General features: G+C 39.5%; 1 protein-coding gene across 1 annotated transcript in view; it reads left to right on the plus strand.

The window, feature by feature from the left end:
* The window catches only part of myo3a (myosin IIIA), a 92,427-nt gene that overhangs the window by 44,234 nt on the left and 34,968 nt on the right, over window positions 1-13,225 (plus strand). Inside the window, exons 10-11 of the mRNA XM_035412833.1 lie at window positions 5,245-5,344; window positions 7,381-7,497. Of these exons, the coding sequence (XP_035268724.1) occupies window positions 5,245-5,344; window positions 7,381-7,497 (217 nt within the window). The remainder of the gene's footprint in view (window positions 1-5,244; window positions 5,345-7,380; window positions 7,498-13,225) is intronic.

Raw genomic sequence — 13,225 nt, forward strand, 5'->3', positions numbered from 1 at the left:
AATAGCCAGCTGCCACGACTGCGGCTCTAACTGGTAGCCGATGAAGTGGGGTGAACGGGTGTTTGTGATTGAGAACACCTGGGAAGGCTGCAGAGCCTTGTAGCTGCATTCGGGATTAGGCAAATGGGTTTGTTGGTCTATGCAAGAACACCAGTGAAGAGGAGTCCAGGTGTGAGTGTGGCAGTGCCTGGACTTTGAGCTGAATAAAATAGGTAGAGATGAAGGGGTTAATTGTTCACATGTTATACATAAAGAATCGGCATGTCAGATTCACAGCTGCTATGTCGGTAGAGAAGGGAAGTTGGACATCTAGGGTTACACCAAGGCTTCTGGCAGTGGAAGTGCTACAAGTCAGCTTATCTGTAGTGTCCACACTGAGAAAAAAGTATTGGAGCCGGGAGAACTTGGAGGAAATGTAGAATAGCTCAGTCTTATGTCGAGTAGCTCAATCTTAGCCAGGTTGAGTGTCAGGTGACGGTCCACTATCTAGCTTGAGATTCCTTCAGCCAAGTTGAGGTGTGTGCTTAGACTGTTGCATGAATGAAAAGGAAAAGAAAAGGGCTAAGAAATCCCATACGAAGAGGCAGTAGAACCAATATATTCCATTTAAAGGGAGAAGGTGAGAGGAAAGAGTGCCTCATGGGACAGCCAAGTTATGGTGTTCTGACAAACTGTCAATCCAGTAAACCCAGAGAGAGCCTCCAGAGAGATGCTAATGAGGTAGTAAGAGATACTAAATATGCTCATTTGTAAGTGTTAAAGGACACTAATGAGGTATTCTGGTAAATGAGGTTTTTGCTTTGCTTTCAGAAAAAGGATAAAAAGGATGTAGGTTTTTCTAATGTCTTGTAAGACATTTGTAATGTCCTTTTCTGTTACTAAAATAAGTCTTTATGCTGTTTTTATATTTCTTTAAATACACCCTCTCTCTTTATGCTTGCTACAATTATCTCTGCTCTGTGTTTTACTCTCCATCTCTTTTCATTTAGTAACTCTAAGTTCCAATGAGCAAACGATTCCTTCCTTGCTTACTAATGTTTTGTGAGCGCTCAAATAATGAGATGGCTGGATTGGGTTGTTTATCAGAACATGCAGAAACGAATTATGGTACAGTACAACCTACCCTCCAGAAATAAAAGTGATGCATCTTACCAATTTATATTTAATGTTTAGTATTTTTATTTATTTTTTGGCAAAAATGGGCCCTATTTTAACAGTTATGGTGCAATTCTTAAACGCTAGTCGTAACACGAGGCACTAGCGAGTTAGAGCATGTTCAACTTGTGACACCAGGCTTTAGGACAACGATGGCACAGTCGTAAAAGAGGCTGGTTCGATAGGAATAAATTAACTGCGGGTGTGATGGAGGTTTGGTTTCATTATTGCCAATCCGATCGCCCCATTTCTTTCCCTTTAAAAACTGTGCGCCACAGCCAGCTGCTAATTTCGTCATGGCCGAACAGCAATCACGTTATGAGAGGCTCCGTTACGAGCCTCTCCACGAACCATTACTCATGATATCAAAACAAAGCTGAGGCTCAATAGTTTACATTTTCATATACAGTGTTTTCCACTGAGTGCTTGCTTCTTTATTTCTTTGCTGTTATTTTTTTGTTCAATCCCACTTTTTAAAATAAATTTTAAAATTTAACCACTTCAACCAAGTTTTATTTATTTCAGACCTATACTTGATAAGATAAATGTAGCCTAAATTCACTAGAGAAACAATTCCACAGCCAGCCAGTCCCTGTTCTCATGCGTTTTTTGCGTCCATTTATACACATTTATACACACTTTTTCATTTTTTTACATCCATTTTTACAGCTGGATATATTGTACACTGAAGCAATTCAGGTTAAGTACCTTGCTCTTTGGCAGAACAGCCACATCCTACCTGGGAGTTGAACCTTACAAGCCCATTTCCCTGGCCATCATACTACACTGCATACTACACAAAGAATCCACTGACTTTCTGAGGGCTATATTGTAATGTACCCCCTGACTGGTTCGAATACCTGAAGTGCATTTTTACCATTCCAGAGGTTGACTCAATACCAAATGCACAGATAAAATAAAGTTGTCAGTGTGTTCTGGGATCAATGTATGGAGTAAGTAGCCATGATTTTAATGGATAGCCACTGTAACCTAACAGCTGCGTTAAATGTGCTACCTGTAAATGTGCTCACTTCATGCAACATCTCGTTATGTACTCCATTTGACTGTTATGACTTTGAAATAAACATAGCAAAAAACTGTGCTCCTACATGTATTTACAAATGTGTACCTTACACTATTTGACGGGTGTAAAGCCGGTCTCCCAAGCAGCTTACATTGACTAACTCCATACAAGTTCTGTGTCTACATAACTGACATTGGGCGGCATAACTAAACACAGTTTGCATATCAAATAGTCAGACTGAAATAAAAAAGTACAGCACATTCGCCACCAAAATAACACAATGCAACAGGCTGCCGTCCAAAACAAACACCTGAGAGAGGCAGCGTGCTGCCTGCGTGCTGCCTGCGTGCCTCCCCCAAACGTCATTGTTTTGCAATGGGCAGCTGTCGTAAAAATGTGCTGGCATCGATAAGCGGAATCGATAAGCTCGGAGGCATACGATTCCAATGAATAGGACAACTTGGAACTGGTTCTCAACAGGCACCGGTTTTCAACTCCCATCCCTAATCAAGGGTTCATACAGGATCCCACAATTCATCTGCATGAATTTTCAACCTTCACAGCCAGACAGTATAGCCTGACATTGAGTTAATCAGACACTCTTAGTTCCAATGAGCTGTAATGGCCATACTCTAAAACAAGAATTATTTCTTCATTTGAGATTGTAATCTGTGTAACTGAGCAACAACAACCTGAATTCATTATGTGATGCACTAGCCACAGCATCAATAGCTCCAATTAGTTTTGTCCATTTCAATATCTGCGTGGAAATTGTTGCATGCTTCTGTCAATCATTTTCGTTTTTAAGAATTGTGAAGTACCAGATTTTTTACTTGATTTCCTACAACATGCTTACGAAACTTGAGCTTGAACTTCTGAAGCTTAGGGACACAATCAGGCAGAATGAGAGATAAGACTTTCAACTGGCATGGCTGGTTTGAGTGCAGCAAACCTGAAGGAGTTGTTTAGCAAACAGCAACATTGTTAATGTGACTGCTGCCAAATCACATAATGATGTGTAGGAGCTTCCATTTATATTCAGTGGCATTTTTGGTCATCCATTTAGTTTCCTTCATCCTCTCTGCCTCCTAATTGCAGGATATTCCAGTTGGTAACAAAAGTGCTGGTGCTATATTACTGTACACAACATCCATTATCACTCTATGCCACGTGCCTTGATGAATATTCATAAGATGCATCAAACAGGACTCAGAAATACATCAGAAATCCAATACATCTGAGCTCATGGGGTCAGTGTTGGATGTTAGGCTATAATATATATGCCAAAACATCGCACTTCATCTCTGCAGTGCAGATTACCATGGGTCAGGGTAAGAGTGGTGTGGTATTGTTGTAGATTCAGCCACTTCCCATTGTCTCACATGAACTCTTTGCAAGGGCAAGGAGAGTGAGAGTAAAGTGAAATTTTCAATGAAAATGTGAATGTTATTTCTGTTATTTAAGCCTGCATCAAAGGGCGGAGCAGCAGGACTGTCAGGACGGGTAGGGGATATTTAAGTCTGCTCTTCATGATTACAGTAGTGAACAGTCTGATGTCAGTTCTTAGTGTGTACTGCAGTGAACAGTATGATATTAGTTCTTAGTACTGTAGTGAACAGTCTGATGTCAGTTCTTAGAGAGTACATTAATGAACAGTGTGATATTAGTTCTTAGTGTGTACTGTAGTGAACAGTATGATATTAGTTCTTAGTGTGTACTGTAGTGAACAGTATGATATTAGTTCTTAGTACAGTAGTGAACAGTCTGTTGACTGTTCTTAGTGAGTACATTAATGAACAGTCTTATGTCAGTTCTTAGTGTGTACAGTAGTGAACAGAAAGATGTCAGTTCTTAGTGAGTACAGTTGTGAACAGCCTGATTCCAGTTCTTAGTGAGTACAGTAGTGAGCACTCTGCTACCTATTCCAGCATCGTGGTTGTCATAGTAATGTGTCCCCAATGTTTCATCACAGCACTTTCCTCCCCTGCTCTGGTTGCTCCTCCTCCTGCTCACAATGCTTCTTTCTCCACATTTGTTACTAGTATTTCCTGGTTGTCTTCATGTTGTTCTTTTTTCACCAATCACTCTACCATTTACTTATAGAAACTAGCATTGCCTTAAACAAAACCACCATTTAAATTTGTGAGAGGCAGTAAAATATAAAGGTCTTAAAGGCAGTCAATTGAGGAAATTTGCTGCAATGGTTCCACATCTCAGCGCATGAGATTAGAACGCTGTCAACCAATCACATCACACATGGATAAGATGCATATTTTCTTCTTCCTGTAGGACAAATCTGGGCTCATTTCTGTGAGTAAGGTGACATGCGGATGAGGGCACTTTAAGGAGATTAAGTGCTGTTCCATGGCACCCATGCATGTACAGGGGATGGCGACCAGATAAAGCCTGTGCATCAATCCCATGTGCACTGCATGGGCAATTAGCACCACTTCTGCTATTCTTGATTAAGAGCTTGGAAGTTCCAGGGCTAGCAGAGGTCCCTCTCAGAACATGCTGCCGGGAGGATAGCAGGGCAGTTTCGGAGTTAACCAGCACTCACTCTGCAATGCCATATAAGTTTTAAAAAAGAAAAAAAACAATTTTTCAAATCAATATACACTGCTATCTGTCTGTTTAATTGGCTGTGCTTCAGTCCATGGACCAGAGAGGAAGCAAGATTGACAGGAGGCTAGATTGCTTTTGAAGAATTTGTTCAGGTTTTGTGCTTTCTATGACCAAGGGAGCTGTGAGAAAGTGATGAATGAGATGGGTATAATAGCTGCAGCACTTATCATACGGAAAAATTGGTGCGGATGAGAAACTGGTAAAGCCAAAAAGACTGAATTCACAGGTTTCAATTTATTTGGGTTTTTTGCCATGATGTGCCTTGCTTATGGTCATTAGTCATTGTCTAGAATTTTCTGATTGATGGCTGCACAGTCAGTCCTTGATTTGTTCTTCGTTTGTAGTTATGGCTTTCCTTTGTTGATATTGATGGGTTTTTTAATGTTTTAGGAGGTTTTGGTTTTTAGTGATTTGTGGCGAGACTGTGTCTCTGATTCTAGGCATGAGCGTATCCATACTAAAAAGGGCAGCTACATGAAGTCTGCAAGCACCTCCCTCGATGACGTGGAGGACCTGGCCACCCTGGAGGTGCTGGATGAAGTAAGAGCTTTTCTTCTTTATGTCCACAGTACAGCGCCCCTGTAATGCTCAGCAATGCCACCATTATTAACACCATAACCGCCTGTCTTTTAGTAATAATTTTTGTAATGATGGTGGTGATATTCCTATTTTTATATGCATTTATTTTTATTTACTTCATCAGAGATATGACCTAGCCTGCAAATGAAATGCATTAAGAACAGTACCAATGCCCTTCCAACCACAGACAGTTTGGTGGGCAGAAAGTAAGAGTCCTAATCCATTTTATCACTGGGTGCAGTGTTTTGTGAAAATGAATGGAAATATCAGGAGGAACAGCAATGTTTATACCGAACATGTTCAGAAGTGATTTATTAACCCGAAGGGCCACCGGGACACCGAAAGATATGAATCGCTCAGTCAGAGCCAGATATTTTCTCATCCTTCAAAAATAGTGCGATGGGGAAAAAATACACGATAGCCGTCTTTGAACGCTCCTTTTTTTTTGGATATTGGCGTCCTTGAAATGATGGGAGCGGGTGTTGAGATTCTCTGACATGACATCTTTCATGTCAAAGCGTGAGGGCTGAGACAGGATGCATGTGTACCGACAGTGTCTGCGGGAGTCGAGGTGGAACTAATGTGTTGTCATTTTTGTCATGTCTCGTCACGACTGTCTGTTTCCATGGCCGTCCGGTTTCCCTCAGATCTTTTCTCTACTTTAATGGCCGACTTCAATAGCGTCTACAATTGTGAGCAAAGGTTTCATTCGGTCCTCTTGGTGGCCTCCATTATTGACTCGCTTTTTGTATTTTGACTAGCAATGATGACCAAACGACAATGCAATGGCATTTATACGAAATTAGTAATAACTAAGTAACAACAAATCATTTTAAACTTGGGCACTATTTGAGACAGAACTCAAATAATTGTAGTAATAAAACTGGCTGAGCGCTGAAATTTTAAATGAATGAAGACATAAAATCCAGCAGTGAATACCAGACAGCATTCATGCCTCTGTTCATTCTGCTCGGCAGTGCCCTTATACAATAATATTGTAAAGAAAAAAATGCTATAAAACTGCTGGAAACTGAAATGGCCAAATTATGTCATTGTGTGTTCAGTAGAGCACCATTCTCAGAATTTCTCCATCAGTAACGTCAAACGTATTATTTCACATTGTTATGTTCTTGGCGCAGGTACAGTGTAGGCACATTTTTGTTCTTTAAAGAAAAAATTTCCCAAATGTAGCATGAAAGTACAATAATGTTCTATTTGGGTACTAACAAATACTTTTATACTAGTAAAAAAGATACAAATGAGTTGTATTGCAGACTGGGGGTACAATTTTATATGCCGATAGGGACCACCCCAGGGACAAGCATTTGTACCTTTTAAGGTACTATTTCATACCTTTTTTCTGAGAGTGCACACTTATTCTCTTAATTTTTCTATCTCTCACATGTGTAACCTGAGGATGAACTACGTGATTACACTTGTTTTAATTCTTTTGGATTACATTTAAGACTCTCGATAAATGAAGGACTCCAAAATAATAAACTCTTTGGGCTTTTGAGAAGATCCTCTCACATGTTTTATTAATTGTTGAATTTTTTGTGATTTTTTAAATAGATTTATGCACACACACATTCATTATTAATTGTTCAATAAAGGAAGCCAAAGGGGAATGACGCTCCCTCAACAGTATAAAAATGAACTTTATTGTAGTACTAAAAGCATGACGTTTCGGCAATAGCCTTCATCAGTTCATAGATTCATTATTTAATAAAATTAAGTATTTACTTGCCGGAAACTTACAATGCTCACATCTTTCCAGTTTTTACATCTATTCATTTTAAGTGCTGTGCAGTGGCACTGTTCCCTCAGAAAACTTGAATTTACAGACTTACTGTACAAGCTCAATGCTACAACCCCAGTTCCTCATCCAGTGCACCAAACTGCTGTACAATACAACTGAAATAAGACCTTGGTAATGTGACCTTAGCAAAATGAGGGAAATTTTTATTTAATCGTTCATCTGTTGTTTTTCTTTTCAGAATATTGTCACAGATCATTTGCAGAAGCGATACTCGAAGGATGAGATTTACACCTATGTGGGAGACATTCTTATTGCTGTCAACCCCTTTCATAGTGTGGATCTGTACAACCCAGAGGTGAGCATGTTTGTATGTTAAGATGCCAATATATCCAAAACAAAACAGAACTTGTCCAGCAAAACAACACATTTCAAACAAGGAACTAACAAAAAGACGCAGTGTTTTGAGTTTGTACAGTGCGCTGTTTGCAAGCCCCCAGCGCGAACAGTTTTCAGACATCCCACCAGTTTGCAGACCTCCCCTATCTGCAGTTGGTCAAAATATCACATGATGGGTTGTGTCGGCCAAGGGGCAGTCCAACTTTTTTTTGCGGTTCATCTCATCACTGTCCTGTCCCATGGTAGCATCATCATGGTCGTAGATGAGGGGTGTACCATCTCCTTTGCCTTCTTTTGTTCATTGCTAAATACAGCAAAGTCACTGCCAAATCCTCTCGCTGCCACTTTCTATCACCACCGCCATTGTTCTGAGTTCTGATGTAGCGTTGGCTCCGTACATAATGGCTGGCTCTGGTAATAGCTGCCTCATAATAATTCTGGGCTCCCCAGTGGTACGGAGTGACACAAAACGAAAAACATGGAATTCGTATTGAGTATACTGACAATGATGTTCAGGGACTTGTTCAGCGTTGGTTCTTTTTCGTATAGTTCTTTCATTATTTGGAGTGTACAGCCTACTTCAACAGAGCAGACAGCTGCTTGTCTCTTATCAGAGTAGGTTGTGTTACACATCTCATTACCTTCTCCATCCTATCAGAGTAGGCCACATTACACATCTCATTACCGCTACCATCCTGTCAGAGGACATGTCACACATCTCATTACCTTTGCCATCCTATCAGAGTAGGCCACATTACACATCTCATTACCTCTGCCACCCTATCAGCAGACATGTTACACATCTCATTACCTTCGCCATCCTATCAGAGTAGGCCCCATTACACATCTCATTACCGCTACCATCCTGTCAGAGGACATGTCACACATCTCATTACCTTCGCCATCCTATCAGAGTAGGCCACATTACACATCTCATTACCTCTGCCATCCTATCAGCAGACATGTTGCACATCTCATTACCTTCGCCATCCTATCAGAGTAGGCCACATTACACATCTCATTACCGCTGCCATCCTATCAGAGGACATGTTACACATCTCATTACCTTCGACATCATATCAGAGTATGCCACATTACACATCTCATTACCGCTGCCATCCTATCAGAAGACATGTTACACATCTCATTACCTTCACCATCCTATCAGAGTATGCCACATTACACATCTCATTACCTCTGCCATCCTATCATAAGACATGTTGCACATCTCATTACCTTCACCGTCCTATGAGAGCATGACACATTAGACATCTCAGTAACTCCACTATTTCAGAGTAGAATATGTTACATATCTCAAGTAATTCCAGTATTTTATTAGAGTGGGACATGTATCTCATTATTCCATTAGAGAAGCCACAGCTATCTCACGAAAATCTTATTAACTCTACACCTGATAGGTTCACATTCACAAACCTGTCAGGGCAGGCATCTCATTAGCTCACCCATCCTATCAGAGCAGGCCACATCTCATTAGCGTATGCATCTTATCAGAGCAGGCCACATCTAATTAGCTTACCCATCCAATCAGAGCAGGCCACATCTCATTAATTCGTCCATCCTATCAGAGCAGGCCACATCTCATTAATTTGTCCATCCTATCAGAGCAGGCCACATCTCATTAACTTGCCCATCCTATCTCAGCAGGCCACATCTCATTAACTTGTCCATCCTATCAGAGCAGGTAGCTTCTAATAAACTCCGCCATGGTCAAATCATTCCTTTCATTCTGAGCTTCATGGATAATCCTCATTGCACCACACGTATAACCTGCAGAACATCAACCAGTTTTATTTGATTTATTCATAAAAACCATTAAACGTGTGCTTTATCGTATGCAAATTAATGTAGCGTGCAGCACATTTAATTGTAATGTTGTAGGTATGGCCACTATCATAAAATCATAGAATATAAAAAAGTTGATTTATCATTTACTGTTTTATGTTAGTAGTCTATTAGCGATTTCTACCCCACCTCCAGCCAACCATTCTATGATATTATTGTTATTCATGTGTTTGGCAGATGCCCCTATCCACTGTATACTGTAAAAATAATTTAATAACAGTAAAAAAATCTTGAAGCAGAGTTGGCAGTAGACTACTGTGAAAAAACAGTTTATTATTGTAAATTGCAATGGAATACCCTAAAATTACCGTCACTTTACTTCATTCTAATAATGTTATTGCATTATTATAACTTAATAACAAATGTAACCCATATTTTTCAACTGTTAATCTGTGGACATGAATTGTTTTTTTTTCACCTACAATACCTACGTTTAATATTCACAATTTATATCTGTTTTTAATGAAAATTCATCAGATAACTAAAATAATAATTTTTGAATCAGCAGTGTAGCCAGAAATGTTCATATAGTTGGGCCTGCGGAGAACTAGGTAGGCCAGAACTAAAGCACACATATACATCATACAGTCATTACAGACCCAACATGTTTATTTATTGCCTATTCACAACAAGGCCCTGCTTACAACATTTATGCCAGCACGCAAATGACACCATCAGTCAGTCTTTACAACCAACCTACAAGACACAAGTCAGAGAACACTAAGCCATATGAGTAGGTTAAATCACGCAAGGCACTCTGAGCAAAGCATAGCTAGAAGTCTGAATGAGTCATATGAAGGCTAGAGCACACATGCACTGACGTCACCCACATCAACAAAATAAGCACAGCAGCATTTATGCTTCCAGAAAACCTATTTTACATAAAAAGTACATGGTAAAATAAGACAATTCGATGGCCATACTGTATATAGCGCACCATATAAAAAGTTCATAACAAAATATGAATAAACAGCTTTATTTATTCAGCAGGATATTTATTGAAGCAATTCAGGTTAATTACCATCCTCAAGGGTACAACAGCAGTGCTCCACGTAAGAATCAAACCTACAGTGTCAGAGTTGTAAGCCCCACTCCCTGACCGTTATGATACACTGTCACTGTTGGGGTGTGAAAATGTTAAACTGGCCAGGCCTGTATTATACATTATGTTGCAATGTAAATCATTGCTAAAAGGCTAGACTGTAATTCAGAAGGAATGCATGAAGGCCATTCTCGAGGAATGTGACCTGTGTTATGAGACATTGTGGGGGGCTCATGCATTGCACCCAAATTGCCTAACTAGTGAGAGGCTTGTGAGTTAGCTTGTGAATTATCAAATTAAACCCAACTACATAGCTATAATGTACCATATCAGAGACACTAATGAACAAAGTTAGTAATTGCCTCCTATAATGCATTGTGAACTATGGTTGCATATCATGCCGTGCTAGCGTCATCCCATTGGTCACACTATTAGTAGTCCACAGGTAACTCTGCTGCCAGAAATTAGTTTTACATTGAAAGTGGCATATCTGCATTTTATGCACCTGTGGTATACAAACCTCAAATGAATTTCAGTTTGAACCCGCGTGAACGTGCTTTAAAAGCGAATGAGGGCAATAGCAGCCCTTTTCCTCTAAATAAGGTTGCATTTCAATATTTTGGTCATAGCAAGGATCGCCTATCAAGTACATTTCATTCTTAATGCATGCACACAGCTCTAAATGTGCAGTATCTCCACATAACCAGCAGATAATTAGTAGGCCCCTGAAGTAAAGTATATTTAACGGCTGTGTCCTCATAAGACTACAAATAGGCTAGGTATAGGCTTATAATCAATAAGAATGATCCATTATTCAATAGCAATTCTCTGTTGTCCATTATTGCTGTTTCTCAGTTGTTGACATACAGTTATGAGTAAGACTATTTAAATAATAAACTTCTAACAGAGCTGCATATATTTCTGTGCAGAATATTAATATCAAGTCGGCTAGTGCAATTATGTCAAAGGGTAGCATGCATCTAAGAGACAGCACACAGCTACCCTATATGAAGGAAAACATCAACAGTTAGGCATAACAACCGCAGTACAAATCACAATCCTTATCACAAGCAATTGGCCTTAGTCTGTACAACTGGGAAAAAAAACAGTAATGTGTACATTAGCTGTCTGTCCAGCTGAAAGAACAGAGCAAGTTGGATTTGATGGAATCCAGTTGGTACATAAATCATACACTGGGATATTCCAGTGATAAACTGACCCTCTAAGGGGTATAAGGGGTGTATGAGCTTTAAAGAATCCATCATCAACAGACCACAGGCATATTTGAATCCCTGCATGGAAGACACATTCATGCAAATATGCATGTCCCTCATGCTTTCATGTTGGTACAAAACTCCATACCCTACCCTACACCCTCCATACCCCCCCCCCCCCCCAAAAAAAGGACCACAATGGAAATAAGCCTTTGGGCTTTATTGTGTTTTTATCCTTTTGATGATCTGTATCTGGGGCATCTCTGGCTAGAGGGGTCACTTTTATTTTAATGATCAATAAAGAATTTCAGTCAATCAATCAATCAATCAACTAGCGACTTTCTGTCAAAAATTAGATTAGCAATGGCCATTTTCACAATGCGCTAGAGTTCGAATGTGTGACAACATCAAAAATGCTTTTCCAGTGCAGAAAATTGTTTGTGAAACTGGCCCTCAGTGTAATATTGTGATTGGCCTATATTAACAATATCTGTACTACCATTTTTGGGATCTGACAATTTATCACTTAATTTAGAACAATTACAATTCAAAATAGATCTTCAATCAAACACACACACACACACACACACTTACAAGTGAGCTCCATAATGTTTGGGATATATTTATTTCTTGATTTAGCAGTACTTTGCAATTTCAGATTTGTAATCAGACAATCTGCACTTTGCTCTTGGCATCACTCTGATACAAGTGAACTTTACTCTTATCTCTCCACAAGACTTTTTTTCCAGAACTCTGCAGGCTCTTGGAAAGCTGTAACTTGGCCATCCTATTTTTGCCACAAACCAGTGGTTAGCTTCTTGCTGTGTAGTGCTGTTCGTGAAGTCTTCTGTGGACAGTAGTCACTGCCACATCCATGCCTGCCTTCTGAAGAGTGTTTTTGATTTATCGGAGAGGTGTTTGGTGGTTTTTCTTCATTATGGTGAGAGTTATTCTGTCATCGACTGCGGAGGTCTTCCTTGGCCTGCCAGGGCCTTTGTGGTTACTGAGCTCACCAGTGCTCTCTTTCTTCTTTATGGAATTCTAAACATTTTTTATTTTCATAAGCCTAAGGATTGGCATACGTCTCTGTGTGTGTTTTTCTTATCTCTTAGCTCCATAATGGCTTACTTGACTTTCATGTTGACAAATGCCATTATGCCAATAACAGACTCCAAAAGCCATCAAAAGCCAATCAAGACTTGATACTGGAAACTCTTATACCTGCACTAAGGAAGAAATCGAACTCCACTAATCAGAAACACCTGTGAAACCATTTGTCCTAACATCATGGTGCCCTAAAATGGGGGACTATTAAATTATTAAAAGTGCTGTAATTTCTACAAAGTGAAACCGAAATATTTAAAAAGAAGCTATGATTAAAAAAAAAAATTTAATTGTCACACGTTACAATTTAAAAATTATGAGTACAGAGCCAAATCAAGAAAAAAATATGCTTTTGTCCCAAACATTTTGGAGCTCTCTTTATGATAGCATAACTTCTTAAAGAACAGGATTTTCAAAGTTTATGTAAGAAAATGAGCACTAAAATATATTTCAATGCTTATTTC

The sequence above is a fragment of the Anguilla anguilla genome, chromosome 4, assembly GCF_013347855.1.
Source record: "Anguilla anguilla isolate fAngAng1 chromosome 4, fAngAng1.pri, whole genome shotgun sequence".
In the NCBI taxonomy this organism is placed as follows: Eukaryota; Metazoa; Chordata; class Actinopteri; order Anguilliformes; family Anguillidae; genus Anguilla; species Anguilla anguilla.